Raw genomic sequence first — 21,515 nt, forward strand, 5'->3', positions numbered from 1 at the left:
TTTATTATTTTTTTTATTAGTGCTTTCAATTGTGTGAAGACATTCTCTGAAAAGCTGAGTTTGCCTTTCTAACAGTTGGTCAAATGAAATGAAAGCTAAACTTATTGAAAGCCTCAGAAAATAACAGAAGTAAACAAAAAGCAAACAAATAAGACTGAAATGGTACCCTACACAAAAACTTCAAAATAGAGGGATCGTAACCAAAATACTTCTCATATACAGGTAGAGTATGCAATATGCAAACAGAAAATCAAAAGCTTCTTTGTAGATCAATAATTGATTCACAAGTATTCAAGCATTTTCCAGGTTTCCATTTTGTTCATTACAAACATACACTAATTGTGGTCCACTACTCAAAACACAGAACTGTTCTAAACACACTGAACTACATTTCTGATGTGGTTTTACACTGGCTCGTACATCTAATTTTGGAATGGCAAAGATATGTAAACTCCAGTTTAAGGCATTTTTGAGATGCAACCTTTGGCACTTCATAAGAAGTGTGGCAAACAAAATGGAAGAATCACGATTCATTTTCCCTATGAAAAAAAAAAAAAAAAAAGAGAGATGACAAGAAATGAGAGACATTGCACAGTCGCCTAGTGACTGAGGAGAATAACAACCATCTTCCTAACTAGCTTTTGGGCACTTTGGAGTATCCGGCAGACTGGCTGATGTCAAGTATAACTGGCTGGTGAGATGCTGCTTTCTGAGATTTTAACTTAGCATTAACTTGCCATAATACTGCACAACATATTCTTACAGATTCACCAGTGTGCACAAGGACACACATGCTCTACTCGGTTCACACAACGGTCAGCAGCCAAACATAAAATACACAACACGCACATACAGACACATTCTGCTTTTCAAGATGAGCAATGCCAACCACAGGTGGGTCACTTTGTTGCACAGGAAAGCAGATGATAGTCTATTAGTCTCAATCAAGCAAGGATCCCTATGAAAGACAGAGAGAGAGACAGAGAAAGAAAAAAACTCATTAAAACTCACATAGCTTCATTCTGAGAAAGTAACAACATTAGTCTCTATTATGAACTCCATTCTCCCCCCCCCACAAAAAAAAATTATACTATATTTTATATATATATATATATATATATATATATATATATATATATATATATATATATAAAAATATAAATCTGAAATGCATATTATACTTGTAAAAATATATATTTTATAATAACAAATATAAATTTATATTATATATACACACAAATAGTGTGCATATATTTCATTAATAAATTACAGAATAGATAAATTCTAAATATTGAGATACTTGCATTTATAAAACTACATTTTATATAAATAAGTACACATTTTTACAAGTGATATACACACACATACAAATAATATACCATTTCCTTATTTAAAAATTTTTTGGTCTTACCTTTTTCACATGTGCTTCCCTGCTTCTCCTGAGCGAAGTTGAGTCTGTTCTGCTCGACAGCAGTGCCGTTGGACTCTGGGCTGCTGCTGCGTGAAGGACTGCTCTCCCCATTCTGATAGGCCATATCCAGATGCTGCTGGGCCAGTTTTAGGTGTCTACGCAGGCGGTCAATATCTCGCGATGACGACTCGTCACCAAAAGACTCCCGACCCGAGTCCAGGTTATACTCCGGTTTCAATCCCATGGACAGCTTGTCTTTTTTCAGTGCAGTGTGGTACCCTGGCGGGGCCGTGGGCACCTGTCTGCTTATGGCGCCACGGGGTCGTGCAACGCTGTGGTGTCGTGCACGTTGGCGAAAAGCATCACGGATTCCACTGATGCCCAAATGAATAATCTCCAGCACCGTGAGAGACAAGCAGAGACAGCTCACGGCATACATGATCAGCAGGAAGATCGTTTTTTCCGTGGGACGTGACACAAAACAGTCCACCGTGTGTGGGCAGGGGCTGCGAGTGCACACGTACGAGGGGGCGACCTCAAAACCATACAGGATATACTGGCCGAAGAGAAAGCCCACCTCGAAAACAACCCGAGATAGAAGCTGAAGGATGTACACCTTCATGAGCCCGTCCCGCTTTATCCTCCGCCGGCCATCGTGTTTAGCGGCGGGCTTCTCAGGAGCTTTCTCTTTCTCGGGCATGATCTCCTCCATCATCATGGGATCTTCCTCACCGTTGTCCTCAGCCTCCTCATAATCACGGTTGGCTCCACGTGTAATCATGGGCATGCGTTTCCTGTTACTCGGCTTGTACTCATCATCATTCATGCGAGCGATCTTGTGCATAGCAAAGCCCAGGTACATAACAGTGGGAGTTGAGATCATAATTATCTGAAAAACCCAATACCTTACATGAGAGAGTGGTGCAAACACATCATAGCAGACATTTTCGCAACCAGGTTGATGGGTGTTACACACAAATTTGCTCTGTTCATCGTAGTATATTGATTCTCCCCCCACAACAGTCAACACAATGCGGAAGATGATAAGTAATGTGAGCCAGATCTTGCCCACGAAGGTGGAGTGGTTGGAGATTTCATCCAACAGCCGCGTAAGAAAGCTCCAGCTCATCGTGCTTCGAGAAGAACCGCTGTCTCAGTCCTGCAAGAGAACAAGACATTTACTATCAGAAATTCAAAACAGCAACAAAAAGAGAATTTAAGACATTAGTACATTGTCCAATAATAAATATGGCATGAATATGGCCAACAAAACTGACAAAAGTTGACTATTCTGAGGAGATGAGGTGCTGATTCAATGTTAAGAACTCCAAATCATGAACAAGACATTTACAGCTTTCCATGCATCTTAGCAAAATGACAATGAACAATCTGCATGAGGTGCTTTACTCTCAGGAAAAAGTTTCTAGGAGCCTTTTATAAAAGGCTTGATTAACCAGAAAGACCCACTAGATGGAGCTAAAACATCACTTTTCTATCAAGCTCTTTCACAGAAACAAGTCAGCTAAGCAAAAGGGTGAGAAAAAAAAAATCCAAAAAAAAAAAAAATAGATTAATTATTCTAATAAGAACCATTTTAACTATATTTAAATGAAAGGGGGGAAAATTATGTTGCCCTTACAGGAAGAAACATTTGAGATTGAATGTCCTAAAATATACATTTAAAATACACATTTACTTCAAATTCACCTCACTTTGCATTAAATCTTTCGACTATAAAAAAAAGAAATAAATAATTAATCTTAATTATGTTTGGATAAGACGCAGGTTTACAGAAGGACCAAAAAAAATTTGCACAAGGCATTTACCACCTTAGTGTTATCTGACCTCTAGTGTTTAACACCTACTTATTAAAACATTCAGTAACTCTAGTGTTAAGCAAATAGAGCATGGGTCTCATGACACAAAGAAAGAAATTAATTTTCCCATTTTGGACAACTAAAGGCCCAGAAGTCACTGTGGAATTGGCAGCCCTAAGAAAGTAAGTTCTACACAGGCAACCAATTGAAAATGGTCTGGTCACAAACTGGAGTGCAGCTACTTTAAGAGTATTGAGAGGATGGGGGTTATCTGCCATTCTAATCAAACTGTGCAATCTACAGACTCCTTTAAGTAAACAAAATGAACTTCAGGCATGGCTGTGACTCTGCTTTGTTTTCCACAAAGTTCAGTGTGTGAATTTATCAAAACATCTGTAAAGACTCTCCAGGGTTCCCTCTGTTATTGACCACGGACGTTCTATGACTTTGTTCTTGATAAGTGGACGAGTATTTTCAAAGCAGCGCTGGAAAATTAGATTATAGATTTAACTGAGACACATTTTACTTGATTGGTATAGTATTGAAGTATAAAAAATGTCTCCAATAAGACAAAGTACAATCTAAATTACTTGATTTATCTGTTACCACAACTATGAGAACCTTGACTCTTACTCCAGTCCAAGCCTTCATTCAAATAAAATTCATGGGATCTGGTGGTGACGTGCTGCCAATGGCCATAACTTCTGTCCAAGTGTTTATTAGAGACAGTTGCATGAAGTGTGGGACACGCTGTTGTGGTAGAGAACACAGACTACGAGTGCCATTTAAAGGCTTCAAATCACTGTAATTAGTACTCTGTACAAAGGGCCATATCCGATTGCCGGCAGCAGTACAATTGTGTGGTTGTCGTTTGCAACATTCCACAGCTGGTGCCCAGTTAGCCCTCAAATTACACATCAGCAGGGCCCCAAACGGTCTCTACGCTTACAACACACCTATCTTGGCGATCTTATAAAGGTGTGATCTTACAACTGGGCGCGCACACTTTTTGGTAGATGAATGACAAATAGTCACTGATGTAGTACTAGACAAAGACTTAAAACATTTATTTAAAGCAGAGATAAAGGCATAATCAGGATGGAACGAGATTACGAAAAAAAGGGTTAGATTATAAACCTATGAACAACTGTACATGTGAACTTCAAAGGGAGAGTGCCCCCAACCCACCACACAAAAGAGGGTATTTTGAAGGTAACCAAACAGTTGCAGGCAGCCACTGACTACCAGCTACCAGCAAGTGTTTGGTTACTGACATTTTTCAAAAAATCTTAAGTGTTCAGAAGCAACAAATTCATACTGGTTTGGAAAAACTTCAGGCTCAGAATTTTCATCTTGCATGAACTATCCTTTTAAGTTGTTAAAAGTCTGGGTGTCCCTCAGCAATACCTCAGACCTAACCCCGACATCCTATTTCAAGCAGCACCACACAGAGGAACCATTACCACGTCAGACATTAACATTAAGAGAGAGAACAGAGTGGCTTTGTGGAGACATCTGAGAAAGTAGTTATCGTTCCAATCTGGATTCCTTCAGCTCTGGGGAAAGGACAGGAGACTGGAGTTTACCTCAAAACAACATATCAGTTAGCTTCTAAGAAACTTAAGAGCAGCTTGATGCAGAATCATCACATTTAATGTGCATTTGCTGCATGTTAACTTCTATGATGCACATCTTTTTTAAAAGGCTATTTCAAAATAAATCATGGTGGTCACTTACCCTGTACCAAATGAAATTCACAAAATGTGAGAGTATGAACTACTTAGGCAGGCTGGCAGACAATTCTGGCATTTAAAACAAAAGACTGGGCTTTTACTGAAACCATTCTTTGTAATAATCTTGATGAAATAACTAACTTACAGGTAAAAATAAATAATTAAATAAATAAATAAATAAATAAACTTAGCTAATCTTAGGGTTAGCAGAAAAGTTCTCTTGCATGCATATGACCATAAAAAAAGACTTGTAGATAATCGGTTTGATCTATATATGAATTCAAATATAAACAATACTCATGTTTCTTAGTTACTGAAACGAGGGACTTTAGAGAATAGCACCCAATAATTCTGAATAACTTAAATTAACGTTACTTGTAGAGAAAGAAGTACCAATAAACGGGACCACGTAGAACGCATATTTGCATAAAAAATATGTAATGATAGCTTTTACGTAACGTTAGTTTAATTTATGCCGTCAACCAATAGTAAGACCCAGCTGGATTCAAATTATTTTAGTAACTTAAATCGTCATGAGACAAGATATATCTGTAACTTATCGGTGGATTTTCTTAAACAAATAAAAAACAACAAAATATTAAATATGGAGCATACTGTTTTTAATGTAAAAAAAAAAATAACCATTTCGAGAAATATTTAACTCTACTCAAGCGCACCGTGTCGACGTGAACGGTGGCGCGATTTTACCGGAGGTGAAGCTTTTTTTGCGCCTCTTGAAGTGGGGGAAAAGCCAACATCCCAAACAGCAGCGTGGCTGCGTTTCACAGCTACTTACAGAAGAACGAAATAACTCTTTAATATCGATCACAGAAAAGCGTTTCGTCGTACAGCTACGAACGGTTTGTCCGTTATCCCTCCACATTTCCTCGGATATGCCCATCCAGTTGTGGGTTTACTATTGTTCTCCGACTGACGCAAGAAAGACGCGACAGTCCCTTATAAAACAAGTTAAAGGCACTAATTCAACTCTAATGGTGCTGCTAGTGAAAAAAACACGAGCATAAGCTTCCCACCCAACAACCGATAACGCAGAAATTGGCAAAAAAGAAGCTATTTTGTTGTGTACACGCGAGATGTCTCCAAAAAATCCGTTGGACGCGTCACTGGCGAATTTCAGTCAGTTGAGGAGCGGGAAAAAAAACATACCTCGTTAAATCGATTTCCACACTTTTCCTCAGTCCTTCGTGAGAGTTTGTACGAACGCTTGAATATCACCACATTCCTCAGCTATCTTTGACGATGAAAACCACACTCGTTGTTAACCCATTCGGTCTACTGCAGCATGTGCGCCCACCACACGACGTGCTGGGGTTGATATAGCGTCAGAAACAAAGAGGCTGTCTGGCGCTCCTTCTGCGCGCGTACCCCACCCCCAGGCCTGAGTATGAAATTTAATATCATGATAATGTAGCATTTTTTTTTTTTTTTTTTTTTTTAGCTTATACTCGTCTGTTATATGTTTAATTTGCATCCCATCACATTTTTTATTTTTTGAAGAAATGTAATAAATAAAAATAAATAATACATTACATGAATTAACTTGTTTAAGTGGCAGCTTGTACCCCATATTATTGATTTTCCATGTCTGGTTCATGGGGGATTTTATTTGTAACTGTAAAGTCACAGATTCATAGTGATGGATGGATCAATACTAAAGTATGCATGTTGCATTCAGAAGATTTATTCTTTCAATGTTTAATTTAATGTTTTGCTTTTTAAACTAACAATTTTATTATTTAGCATGTCAAATTATGCACCACATAACACTTTAAAGTGCAAAAAAAAATATATTTTTCAGCGAATAGTTGTGTAGGATGGAAACAATGGCTATATGTCTTAATCTAAGTAAAAACACATACCCAATCTAATAAGAAAACTGTTTTATGAGGGTATGATTTCATGTGAATTTGTATGATGTACAATGTACGTAACCTAAACATGAAGGTCCCTAACCCCACACCCAAATCTTAACATCAGTGAGGCGTAGACACATTGACAAAGTCAACAGCGTATGAGTAAGCCACCAATTTGCTAAAATGTAAAATAGTTTCAGACTGCCATAAAAATGTGTTGAGTATTCAGATTTTGACCAGTAATCAAAATAAGGAACTACTTTTATTGAGATCTTTACATGCAAATATCTTTTGTGCTCCATAGAAGAAAGCCATATTGGTTTGGAATGACATGAGGGTGAGTAAATGATGACAGGCTTCTCATTTGTGGGTGAACTACTCCAAATGCAATACTTAATTAGTTTCTTTATCACATTACAAGGGTGAGTGTAAAAGTAGTACAGGATTGCATTTTGGTGACTGTATATTTTACACCACTAGTCATTGAAAACCAGTTTTTTTTAACCAGTTTTCTGTTGCCACATTTATTTCAAATAGCCATTGTTAATGTGGGGTTTTACTCCATTGCAACTTTTTGTTATTTGTTTTTTCTTCCTTCTTCACTTTGGACCAGACAATAGACTATGGAAAAAGTCCAAACTAGACAATAAATCACTCGCGTTTAAATGCAATACTTTTTCCATCAGTTTGTCATGTGATGACAATGATTATAGGGCAACAACTCAGTCATGCCACTATTCATTTTCTGAATGCATGTTTTGTACAAGCAAGACTTTTTTTTTGTCAAGCACACAAACGATTGTGTTGGTAAAGGAACTAAATTCCCATTCTAAGGGCTATTTAAACACCTCTTGGCTGATATAAAAAGTATGTTAATATATTTAATATATTATATTACATGTATATTCCACTGTCAGTGAACACCTTTTTAGAAAAAAGAAAGTAAAATAAATGTCTATTTAAACACTGCTTGAATGTAACATGTCATTGTATGTAACCAACAGCTTTCCCTTTTCCTGTCGAGGATGGTGCTCGGAAGTTGTTGTTATTGAAGATCTTTCCTCCATTGCGTTTTCTACAGGATGAGGCTTTAAGGGGGGCTTCCCTTTCTGGGTATGCTTTTAACAGAGCGACACATATTCAACACTACCAAGTGTGATTTAACAGAAAGATAGTTACCTGTCTGGCATTTTTTTGAACTGCAATCCAGGTGCAGCTCATTTGGTAGCCTGAATTAGCACTTTGTATCTTCTAGAATGTGATCTTTTCCAGAATGATGCATTACTATCAATAAAATTCTAAGTATTATTAGTGGTGTTTAACTGGGCAAACACCAGTATTACGATTGTTCATATTTTTAGGGTTGAGACTTTGTGTATAGTGTTAAATTTGACACATCTCTCATTGTTTGTGCTACAGACATGAATGTTTTTAAGCATCTTGTAATTCTATATTCAATCATTTCTGTATAGCTCTCGAGATGGTGGATAGCTAGTAGTGCTTTGATTTCTCAAGGCAGGCATGTTTATGCAAGGGGTGAGCACAGATGCCAGCAGCAGTGAAAAGATCTGGAAATGCTTGACCACAAGCAGCATGCTTTTCCCATGTTTTTACATTAGGCAGCAGTGTGGTACTGATAAGTCTTGACAGAATTCATGACAGGCTTATCTGAATTCCATTTCTGTGATTTAGTGATCTGCCAATCATAGTTGTGTGGTAAACATACATTAAAACTCAGGGATTAATAGACTTCATACTTTATTTCCCATTGCCATACCCACAGAATTACTGAGCTAATTTTTCATCACAAACTAATATTCAAGATATAATCAACCCTGAACAAAATGTCAAGCCTTTTATTGAGCCTTTGTCATAATATTCTCTATGCTATGCATCCGTTTCTGTTAACTATAGACCAGCAGTAATTTCACAGATTCTTTGGCACAGGGACCTTTTTTCTTTAGCCAGAGTAATTTAAAAATCTATTTCAAATAAACCTCTTATAGTGCTGGTTCATAGAAGAATCTGATAGCCTGCCAGTCAGATAAATGCAACTGTCTAATGTGGTTTGTTTCATGGTTTTTTATTGCTACCCACAACGCTTTGGACAAGAAAACAGACTTCCATATTCAAAACATGTGTGGATCTAATCACTTGCATCCTTAAGGTAACCTCTACTGCAGTTTTTCGAGAGGTTGGTTATTGTTTAATAAACACAAATGGCCTTAACACCTTCAGCTGCTGCCACGGTTCTATTGAATGTTAGTAATTAACTAACACCATAAACATACACGTAGTTGTTAGAGCTTAATTTATAGTTCTGCAGGGAAGTGGAATCAGGTGCCAACAGCCATTAACAAAACCACCTGTGTTGTTAAAGGGATAGTTCACACAAGAATGAAAATTTTATGTTTATCTGCTTACCCCCATGGCATCCAAGATGTAGGTGACTTTGTTTCTTCAGTAGAACACCAAACAAAGATTTTTAACACAAACCGTTGCAGTCTATCAATCTTATAATGTAAGTGAATGGGAATCACGGCTTTGAGAGTAAAAAAAAAAACATACACAAACAAAACCAAATTAAACCCTGCGGCTCATGACGATACATTAATGTGTAAAGACATGAAACGATAGATCTTTGCAAGAAACTGAACAGTATTTATATCGTTTATACCCCTGATTCACCGCAATGTCTGTGATCCACCGTAAAGCAAGAAGAAAAAGAAAAAGAAACGTAACACACTCAGGACAGTTCAGACATTGCTGTGGATCAGAGGTGAAAAACGATATAAATACTATTCAGTTCCTTGCACAGACCGATCGTTTCGTGTCTTTACACATCAATGTATCGTCACGAGCCACAGGGTTTAATTTGGTTTTGTTTGTGTATGTTTTATGACTCTCAAAGCCGTGATTCACTTCCATTATACGACTGACAGATTGCAATGGTTTGAGTTTAAAATCTTTGTTTGTGTTCAACTGAAGAAACAAGGTCACCTACATCTTGGATGCCCTGGGGGTAAGCAGATAAACATCAAATTTTCATTTTTGGGTGAACTATCCCTTTAAGCCTAATTTGTGCTTTACTTACTATACTAGGAAAATCTTGATAATGAATTTAAATAATCCACTGAATTAATAAAGTTTTTTTATATATATATTTTGTTTTCATGGTGCTTTTGACTTTGACAATGTGGTTGTTATTGGCAACACCACCATTGAGGTAAACAAGCCTATGCGTCCATTTTTCAGTGGAACACATGGATACATTTTGAAGAACCCTTTGTGTGAGAAACCAATCAAAATGTATGTTTTCATTCATATTCCTTTCTGCCATAATCTTATTTGTGCTTAAATTCAGGTTAAAAAAATTAATGATGCATCAGGGTTGGCGACATTGATTGCATTGTTTTGGAACGCAATTAATCACAGTTAAATTAAAACTTAAATTTCTGTGGTATTACTTCAGAATACTTTAAATGTGCAATAGTAGTATGGACTTTCATTGTGCTCTATGGTGTGTTTTTGTCCTTTTTAGAACTGTGATTGTCCTGCCACGTGTATTTCATGGATAAATAGCAATTTTGGAATGGAGGTGAGTTAATTTTATTTTTTTGAAAAAACTGCTCCTTTCAGATCAAGAGCATGTCAACATACTCATTAAGCTCTAAAACAGATAAGAAGATTGGCTAGGCAAGTATGCTTCTGTCTGGCGGGATTTTCAATGTGAGTGCTTAGCCATTTGGGGGTTGGGGTACAAATCAGTAGATGGGGGTTGGGCACTTTGTTTTGTTTCACCCTTGTGTTAGATGGGGGTGGTGGTGAATCTCCTGTTTCAAAGAAGGTAAAGGGAGGAGAGTGTAGTAAGACAAGTACTTGATGACTAAAAGGTGAAAAAATACAGGATCCCCATTTAAGTAAAAGGGCAGGGTGTTGCTATAGAAAGAGACAGATCTGGCCTCAAACTCCCCCAACATTGTAACAGATGGTTGGAGGTAGAGCCGTTCGGGGGTGGGTTAAACCAGCATTTTCTCAAAGATCACCATTAAAAGTTTACTTCCTGCACAGCTCTTCCGTCATTGACCGTTATCTGTAAAAAGGGAGGAACAAACCAGAAAGAATATATCACACAGGACACTTCAAAACCAGGACATTTGCTATCCATTAATTTAACAATTAATTTGCATGATTTGCCCCATTTAGTTAACCTATATTTACCTAAAAACACCTGAGAGTGCATGGACAGTCACCTTTACTGGTTTTTTTTTACCTGAATCTGGTATGTAATGGAACAAATTTCATCATTCAGAACAACAGTATTGGCTATAATTCTCATGCTTAACCCTGTCCAAATTGCACACATCATGGGTGTCATCATGTATAATCTGCTAATAGTCAGTATTTCAGATGTTAAACAGTTTTGTCTAATCTGTAAGTAAATTATGTGAGCACAGTCACAAAATTGTTAGGGGTTCTTCAGAGTGTCCCGGCCCAGTGTGATTAAGTGGCTTGCAATAATGAGGACGATGCTTTTTAGTTTAGCTGTTCACATTTCATTGGAAGAGTAGCACAATTGCTGTAAGATTTACAGAGATCAAGAGTAGAAGTGTGTAATGAGCTTACTGTTCGTATAGTAGACATTTTTGTTCAAAGCAATTTACAAATGAGGAACATCAATATTCCCAATAATACAAATTTCAGGAGTAAGCTAGAGAGGTCCAAAAACGTAATAAAATTAATTGAATTTATTTGTGGGAGTTTCCTTAGATTGTGGCTGTGGTTTAAGTTAAGAATAATTCACATTACGACATGTAGAATACAATGAATTAAATGGGATGGTTCACCAAATAATTCAGATTTTCTCATTATTTACTCACCCTCATGTCATTCCAAACCTCTATGACTTTCATTCTTCTGTGAAACTCAAAACAAGAGTTTTGAGAAATGTATCAGTGTTTTTTTGTCTATAAAGTGAAACTCATTGGGTCCAGTGTTGTTTGAATGCCAACATTCTTTTAAATGTCTTCCTCCGCCAATACAAATGTGAATTTTATCCCTTTAATTGTTGTTTAATGTAAACCAAGTATGAATATAAATAGCATCAACTAGATTTTTGGTATCAAGAGAACTACACTATCCAAGCTATGCTTGCATGACGTCAGGTTCAGGCTTCTGTCAGTGAGTGGGCATTGAGGGGCCTCACAGAAGCCTTTAGTTACACCGTGGTTTATAGGTTTAGCTCTGCCCCGAGACAGCACATTCTAAGGAAAACATTCACACAGACAAAGCACCTCTGTTTTAGGAAAAACAAAAGTCTCAATTTACTAAGGTATTTGGAATTTCTAGAGAAAGGGTTGCATCGTATGGACAACAAGACAACAGTGTAGCAGAGCATTATTTGTTTGAAATGATGCATCTCAAAAATACTTGGACAGAGAAAGTGACTGTGCATGCACAAATGGAAAAGTTGATGACTTCCATCTGGTACACAATGTGCTGAGAGGGTGGGTGTGTTTTTTGGGGTTGATGTGATGTTTTGTCATGTTGCTTGAAATTGAATGTCATCCATTTTTTTTTTATATGAGTAGTTTTCTTAAAGGGATACTCCACCCCAAAATTAAAATTTTGTCATTAATCACTTACCCCCATGTCGTTCCAAACTCCATTTTGGAGAATATCCGCTGGACACAAGCAGCGTACGCTCTTCTGTGTCAGCCACGCTGCACAGATCCGCTGTTTTTGTTCAATTCAAAGCATAAATACACATAGAAAACGTATCCTTGTGTCACGGTTGACACAGAATAGCGTACGCAGTTTGATATACAGATGATTTTTTTTGTAACTTTTTTTTTTTGGTGATCATGTCTAAAACTATGAAAGATTGTTTGTTTTCATGCCAAAGTGCTAGGAACATGACCCCTGTGTTGATCTTCTCTTCACTGTATTATGGAACCAACCCTAATGTTCATTAATGTCTCAAATGCTGAATGAGATGTCCAAAACAGTCATGTTGTCCAACTGAGCAGACATAATAGAGGGAAGCAAGTAATTGGTTAAAGTATTCACACCTCAGTGCTCATCGTTCACACCTGCTTTGGCAGACGACAGTCCCGTTTATGCTTTCGCAGTTGAAAGGCCGTGCAATCACATACGCATAACAGAAAGCCACATGGTGCAGATGCCACACTTTGCAGACTTGAACTCATAAAAGGACAATGCTAGTGTTGCATTCAGTGTCATGGCCTGCTTTTCAGTGAGTTGAATATGGAGGAGGAAGGGCTGACGTTTTAACAATGCAAAGAATCCTGAAAAATGTTAAGGACCCCTGTTCAGTTGAAGAGGTCATTGTGGGTTGAGACTTCTACCCCCATCCATCCACCAGAGTATTAAAAGCGCATGTGGCTCCATAACTTTTTAATTTGCTCCATGTAAAGAAATACCTCAGAGTTTAGCACCAGAATGGAGCTTGTAACAATAGCGAATTGGAAGGAAATTGCTCTTTTTTTTTCTCTTGTCTGCTGTGAAAGTAATTTGTACGAACCAAATCGCACCTGCTGTTCATTGATGTTTGTCACTGTTTGGTTTTCATATAATGTCTTATGTTTGCCTTAAACCATGAGCATTACTTTGTTCAAGCAACACCATAACTTACTTTGTAATTTTAAGTGAAAAAGGTTGAAGTTCAGTGCATACTAACCAGAGCTCCAAACAAAAAAATTGGTTAAGGAGCCATTGGCTCCTATAAGAAAACAAACTTAGGAGCTAAATAATTTTTTTAGGTGCCACAGAATAAACGTGTTGTATTTATTTATTTATTTATTTTTTTTTACATTTTGAAATTTCAATCACACTGTCATGTTGTCACACCCTTGGACTGTTTTGATGTGTTTTCATTCCCCATGTGCTCAGTGTGACCCAGTTTTTCCCCGTGTTTGATTATTTTCATAATCCTCATTAGTTAATTGTCCTCATTACTTGATCCTCCTCACCTGTCTGTCCCTCATTAGCACCCTTATTTAAGTTGTGTTCAGTTTACTGTTTGCTGTTTGGTCTACTACGTTCCTATGTGTGTCTCCTGCCTGTTCTGTCCTGGATTTACCCTTGTGTGGATTTATTAAAGACTATTTGAATTCATCTTCATGTTCTTTGTGCATTTATCTCACCGTAGCGTGACAGAAGACTGGACCGCAAAGTGAAAGTAGCGCGGCGTATTTTCCCACGTTTTGTTTTATTAAGTTTTCCTTTTGACTTATTATGTTAGACCCAGAGCCTAGCTTCCCACCATCCTTCTTTGTGGAGCTACAGTTTGAGCCCACCGTTGATGGAGAGCCAGAGCCCGCCTTGACCAACAAGCTTAGGAGAGTGAAAGTGCTGAGGATTGCCCCTGAGCCAGAGCCCCTTTACGACGTCAATCCAGGTGTGCGAGCCAGCTGCTAGGCATGTGACGGTGGAAGTGTCAGTAGGGAGCGAGGGTGTGGAGGAATGCCTCCATAACTCCCGCCTTCGTCTGAATTATCTGTCTGCCCTGAATTATCTGTCTTCCCTGAATTATCTGTCTGCCCTGAATCATCTGTCTGTCCTGAAATGACCACGGAGGTCTGAACTGAACTGTATGTTTATATTGAACTGTCCGTCTGCCTGGAATTATCTGTCTGCCCTGAACTGTATGCCTATACTATAGCGACCACGGTGGTGCTCCTGAACTCCCGCCCAGCCTTCCTCTCCCACCACCTCTGTACCAGTCCTCACCATCACCACCACTGTCTCCTGACAGCCCCTCAGCTCACCATCTGTGTGGTCAGATCGCCGCGGGTCAGCCAGTCAGGATACCTTGTCTCCGCTTCTAGCCTCTGAGTCCCGGACTCCACCTCAGCCCTTCGTCCCAGCGGCTCCACCATGGCTCCTAGCTCCCTTCTCTCAGCCGTGGGGCGTTAGTCCACCAGCTCCACCGGGCTCCCTCGTCCCTCCGGCTCAACCTTGGTCTGTCATCGACCATCCACCGCCTCAGGACTCCACTCTTACAGCTGCACCTCATCCATCTGGCTCTGTCAGGCTTCTCCTTCCCCCTGCTCCACCTTGGTCCTCTGTTGCTCCGGCTCCACAGCAGTCTTCTGGATCCCCACCTCTGCATCGGTCACCAGAGCCATCTGGTCCGCCTTGGCCCTCCAGATCCTCAGTGTCACCCTGGCTCTTCGGCTCTCTGTCTCCACCTTGGGCTCCACCAACACCTGCTCCGCTGCCGTTGGTCAGACCCCTAGAGCCGTCAACCCTTCCTCCACCATGGCTCCTCCCTCCGTTGGCTCCACCGTGGGCCACTAAAATGGCTGTGGCCTGGGTCCTGCCTGGCTCCTCCTGCTCCCTCCTGTCTTCTCCCTGGCTCCTCCCTCCATCTGATCCACCCTGGTCCCTTTTGCCTCCAAAATGGCTCCTCCCTCCATCTGATCTGCCCCGGCTCCTCCTGTTTCCTCCCTCCGTCATCTCCACCCTGGACTCTGTTTGTCATCTTCCTCCCAGGTGTCCATCCTCAGCCCGAACCAGCTCCAGTATTTGCCTGTCTACCTTCCTGCCAGCCCTTTGCCATCCCCTGTCACCATCCCACATCCACTCTTTTGTCCTCCTCCTAAGTCCCCCTCCCTCCTTCCCTTTGTTTCTGCGGCATGAGGTCGTGCCTTCCTGGAGGGGGGCTAACTGTCACACCCTTGGACTGTTTTGTGTTTTCATTCCCCATGTGCTCAGTGTGAACCAGTTTTTCCTCATGTCTGATTATGTTAGTCAGTTCACCTGGGTCCTCATAAGTTGATCTCATCACCTGTTTGTCCCTCATTAGCACCCCTATTTAAGTTGTGTTCAGTTCACTGTTTGCTGTCTGGTCTACTACATCCATACGTGTGTCTCCTGACTGTTCTGTCCCGGATTTACCCTTGTGTGGGTTTATTAAAGACTATTTGCATTCATTTTCATATTCATTCGTTTATCTCACCGTAGCCTGATGTGCTTATGTCTTATCTTTTCTTGACTTTATCAGCATTTGAATCCATCTTGTAGATGACATGGCAACTAAGGTTCACTTAAAGTGGGAACTAAACATCTTTTCCAACTTGGAAATATATAATCACAAAGAATTATTACACAGAATCTGTACCAATATCATGGACCATAGGCATCACTTGGCCAGTGGGTGTACACTTAAGTAACTGACTTTAATAAATTTTAGTTAGTCCAACTTAAAATAAGTTCACTTAACTTATTTCTTTATGCATGAAGTTTATTTAATGAATAATTTTAAGGTAATGGGTTTTCCTCAATTTTTTTTTTAAAGTAAAGTCAACTGATCGCTTTTTACAGTGCAGTTTGGGCTCCTCCTCAATGCATCCTATAATGTTGTCATATCATTCACACATCCAGTCTGTTTTTCTTCATTAGTAACATGCAATTTTATAGGACGTGTTGAATTTTCTTTAGCTTGCATTCTTTTATTTAGTTATTTTTTTTTTATCAGGTAGACAACAGGTTAAGTAAAAATAATCATATGAAATAGCACATAAATATAGCAAAATGCTCCTATTTATAGTTATTTTTCTAGCTGACTGATGAGCTTATGGACACCGAATGGTTATTCTGAGGTAAATGTATTGTTACGTGGCAATGTTTACAAGCTTTATATGTTTTCCACAGTTTTTGACACAGAATGAGCGATTACATTAGACATTTCAGTAAGTTGTACTGTAGGCTCTCTTATAAAATAGTGTACCTTTTGATGTTCATTCATGTTTGTTTTGTACTATAGTAGAGAAATATAGGTTCACTTGCCGCTTGAACTGAGGCGCTAAAGCTATCTCACCTGCCACATTGAAGAGTGCGAAAACTGTATTTATTGTTTGAATTTCGTTATGAATTTGGCAGAATTTTAAAGTTGATACTTTTATTAAAAATTAACAAAGCACAAAGCTTATTGCGATTACAGGATGGCAAGTGCGCTACAAATAGGCTAATATGAAGTTCACGTATAAACAGAACATATTAAGTCAAAACGTAAATATATATAGTCAGTCACCAATGGCGACCTCTGCAAAAACTTCACTTGAAAATTAATATTTTTGGGCGACCGTTTTTTTACACACACAAAGTTCATTGCATTCTTCTTTTCATTGTCTAAAATTTGGGGCCCCTCTAAAGCCAATCTGCTGTACTTCCTTTCAATATTCATGTAGTAAAATTTAATACCCAGTCTCCAAGCATCTTGGTAGATGATTAAGGCTCTCCACAGGTCGTCTTTATTCTAACTACTTAAAGGACTTTCAGGTTCTTAAAGGGATAGTTCACCCAAAAATCTTAACCAGTCTGAACTGTCCTGAGCGCGTTCATATCTTCTTCAGTCTACGCGTGAGGCGCCTTCTTCTTCTTGCTTTACCGCGGCTCACAGACTTATAAGTGCATTACCGCCACCTATCTCTCAAATGGACCATTGACACTCCTAATTAAGATTGTAGATAGAGTGTCAATGGTCCATTTGAGAGATAGGTGGCGATAATGCACTTATAAGTCTGCGATCCGCCGTAAAGCAAGCAGAAGATGAAGAAGGTGCCTCACGAGCAGGCTAAGGAAGAAGACGCAAACGCGCTCAGGACAGTTCAGACATTGTGGTGAAAATCAGAGGTAAAAAACAATATAAATACTGTTCAGTTTCTTGCACAGACCGATCGTTTTGTGTCTTTACACATCAGTGTATCGTTATGAGCCGCATTTAATAATTTTTTTTTTTTTTATTATTTTTTTTTTTTTTGACTCTCAAAGCCATGATTCCCATCCACTTGCATTATATGACTGACAGACTGCAAAGGTTTGAGTTAAAAATCTCAGTTTGTGTCCTACTGAAGAAACAAATTCACCTACATCTTGAATGCCCTGGGGATAAGCAGATAAACATCAAATTTTCATTTTTGGGTGAACTATCCCTTTAAGGCTTAAGGTCCCACTGTCTCAACAAATTCGAATGTTTGTTAGGTTTTGTTGGATTAGTTTATTAATCCTGTTGGTGTTAGTTAAGGCAGAGTAAACCAGCCTTTAGTCTAAACCGTGATTTCACCTACTTTTTACACATAACTAAAGTTGGTGTGTCTTTTTACTGTTTTTTTTTAATTATTATTATTATTATTATTATTATTATTATTATTATTATTGTTTATAGTCTGTTGTTTTTTGGCTATTTTAAATGACATCTGATTTTGGTCAGTAAAAATGTTTTGGTGATGAGAAACTGCAAAATTAAAAATTTTCAGCATTTCTTAAAAATTTGGTACATTAATTTAAACCTCTATCATCATTTAACAAATATACAGTAAATGCATGAGAGGGAGAGGGAGAGAGAGAGAGAGAGAGAGAGAGAATAAACTCTTTAGCCAGTATCTTTTTGCTGTGCAAATAGTCAACCTTGTTAGCAAAGGTTATTTTCCCAAACTCCACCCACCATTACTCAGTTATTTTTACCTTTAGTACAAATAGCGCATTACTTGTATTTACACTTTGTCTGAATAGCATTTAACATTATACTTAGTGTAAAAAAAGATGCTATTTGTGGCTATTTGTTCTTGGTTCAGATAGTATTTACTATATCTACTTTATAGTCAGTGTATACATCATTTACCTTTTTCTTAGTGTAAATGACCACTGCCAATTGATGCTTAAGTTATTCATTGTCATTTTTTTATAGTGCATTATTGCAGCAAGAGTGCATTCACAACGTGACAAATAGCTACCCTTGTCCATTTCCCTTATTGTTTGTTAAATTATGTTAATGATGTGTGTGTGTGTGTGTGTGTGTGTGTGTGTGTGTGTGTGTGTATTTGATTAATTTCATATGTATGGATGTGTTTAGCTTGAGGATACTAACCTGCTAGAAAAGTGCTTCAGTGTACCAGTGTTCATTCACTATTTAGCTTTTTATCTCACAGCTAATTTGGGTCTGTAAATATATTGATATTGACTATAACTGAATTATTTTAAATAATATTGTTTCTATAGATTTAATTTCCAAAAATATTGCTAGTGTGTAACACAGTGCATTATTTTGAGGTGTTCTTTTTGTTTTCTTTGCATATTTTTGTTAATAACTTGTTAATATTTTGGCTTGATTTAATTTTAATCAGGTAGATCAGGTAGATCCCTTCACATTGTCTGGTATAATCATAATTAATACTATTTATGAACTTGCACATTTTTTTCTTCTCTATAGTGCTTATAGTCTATTTTAAACTTTTCCATGTTCCACATTAGATTGAGCTCACGCAATCAGGTCTACTGCCCAAAAGAATGAAGCACTTTGCCAGACCACCATTTAGAGCTCAACAGTACACAGTGAGTTTCTGAATGTCTCTGTCTTTGCTAACAGTAGGGGGTATATTTATGGTTGCTGTTGACCTGAATCATCTATGTGCAACACTTCACGAACAACCCTGAAAAATTAGTTGTACATCACTAGAGTTCAACGAGAATGTGTTTGTCATTCAACAAGCAGAATAAAATAGTACCATAACAGGGACGTTTAGACAAAGTATAAATTAAAAAAAACAACAACACATGCCATCTCAGTTAAAAGAGAATATTTCAGTGTCTGCAGTTGAAATGGCAGTGGTTAAAGTGAATTATTACTAAGGCATGTTACTCTACCCATGTGGGATGAAGGCCGCTCTTGGCTTTGCCGGGTTAAAATCCTGGAAGGGGTGATTCATGGACTGCATTTCAGTGGATGGTTTGCTGACTGCTTGATGCATATTGCACAAAAATGGCAATTAAATATAATTGGCTGGTTTACAAGAAGCCAGGCTGGTACAGTGAGTGCTTGGGGAAGAGCTAGTCACTGGATTTGCCAGTTTGCCGTGTAAATGGCATCAAATGTTTGAAAAACTTGTTTTAAGTGCTCAGTAGATGAGTATTCTGATGTGTTTCTGAATTATACTACTGCTAAAAAGTTTTAGGTCGGTAAGATTTTTTGAAAGAAGTTTACTTATGTCTTCCAAGGCTGCAATTATTTCATTGAAAATACAGTAAAACAGTAGTGTTGCGTAAAACAAAGTTTTCTGTTTGAATTTATTCCTGTGATGGCAAAGCTAAATTTTCAACAGCCTTTACTCCAGTCTTCAGTGTCACATGGTCCTTCAGAAATCATTCGGATGGTGGTAAATATTTTTCGAAACAACTATAGGTTTTTCAAGGTTCTTGACGAATAAAAAGTTAAAAAAAAAAAGTTTATTTAAAATACAAATATTAACAATTGTCACACACATGGTTTGGACGTTTTCAGTTTGCTTAGTTTTCTTTTCGTTGAGTTTGTTTTCGTGGTGACTGATTAATTTCTCATTCTGTTTAGGCTTGTGCATTTGTTATCATTAGTATTTAAGTTCTTGTGTTTGCTCCTTCAGGTTCTCGGGTATTGGTTCATATTATTTACAACCAGAGTTGTTACAATAATTCCTTCACTGTCACTTTTAATCAATTTATCGTGCCCTTGCTGAATAATAGTATTCATTTCTTTCAAAAATAAATGTATACTTGCCATTTAAATAGTAGTGTAAGTAGTATTAAATCAGTATTTTGAATTATAATCTGTACTTGAAAAATTTTGTATGGACAGAATTTCTAATTACAAAGTATACACACATTTCTGCTATAGATCCTGCAATGTTTGACTGTTGTGAAGCTGGTCCATTTGTATTGGATGGTGTTTAAATTTTAATCAACACAAATATAAGTGCACAAAATGATGCAAAACTGCAGTTGCTTATGGGAAACAACAAAGGCTTGAAAACCGACTTTTAAAGGGGTGTGGCTTTATTGGTTTCAAGGGCTGGTGATGAATAAATAGTATTGAATGCAAGGGGCTCATATTCACTTTTTCATGAGTCTGAAGTTACCATGAGTGACAATACAGCTCTCTATATAGCTCTCTTTTGTTATGTAGGGACATTAATGACATAGATGAGCTAAAATTCCCTAAAGCACTTCATCTAAGGACTGGTAAATAAAGACGTAAAATCCACATCCACTGACCTTGTGCCAGTGAAACATTACTAAGACATAAAAATGCTGTTGACAGAATACCCACCCGGTTCTTTCTTCTTCGTTCCAGGTCACTGAAACTGAGACGAAGACTGGTGCAAAAGAATCTTCAAGAAATAATCTGCCTAGAAATAAAAAGTCTGACATAATTTACTCACCTTTATGTCACTTCAGACCCTCTCTTTCTTGACTTTCTTTCCTCTGTGTTGTAAAAGGTGATTTAATGATATGTTTTATTTTATGAAAGTGACTGAGAATTGGGGCTGTCAGGCTTCAACAAGGATGCAACAACACATAAAAGCATCACATAGTCCATAGAACATTATTTCTAAGTTTGTCCTTTTGTGTTGCACAGAAAATAAAGCAGCATTTGAGTCTGAAAAGCCATGAGGGTGAATAAATTATCAAACTATCCCTTTTGGATATGATTGAGGTAAAAGGCAATGAAATGAGCAATGAGAACAAGATCCTCTGCCCCAAGGCTTGTACATATAACTTTTATATGAACTTTTTTTGTATGAGAATGCTATTCAGAAGGGTTTTCTCTGCTGGCTGAAGACACAGGAGACTAAACAGATAAAAAGACTGGAGTCAACCCTAGCCAACTCTATTCTTTCTTGAT

General features: G+C 38.0%; 1 protein-coding gene across 1 annotated transcript; it reads right to left on the bottom strand.

Moving 5' to 3' along the window:
- On the bottom strand, positions 1–6,344 carry LOC109079099 (gap junction gamma-1 protein-like). Its single transcript, XM_019094268.2, has 3 exons — positions 6,129–6,344; positions 1,412–2,570; positions 1–958 (listed from the first exon to the last, which is right to left on the bottom strand). The coding sequence occupies exons 2-3, from the start codon at positions 2,538–2,540 to the stop codon at positions 945–947; spliced, it is 1,143 nt and encodes a 380-aa protein (XP_018949813.2). The 5' UTR covers positions 2,541–2,570; positions 6,129–6,344; the 3' UTR covers positions 1–944.
- Positions 6,345–21,515: the final 15,171 nt, after the last annotated feature.

The sequence above is a fragment of the Cyprinus carpio genome, chromosome B9 (genome assembly GCF_018340385.1).
Source record: "Cyprinus carpio isolate SPL01 chromosome B9, ASM1834038v1, whole genome shotgun sequence".
Taxonomy (NCBI): domain Eukaryota; kingdom Metazoa; phylum Chordata; class Actinopteri; order Cypriniformes; family Cyprinidae; genus Cyprinus; species Cyprinus carpio.

Excerpts from the sequence above, each read along its gene's own strand:
- LOC109079099 (XM_019094268.2), bottom strand. The coding sequence starts at position 2,540 with ATGAGCTGGAGCTTTCTTACGCGGCTGTTGGATGAAATCTCCAACCAC.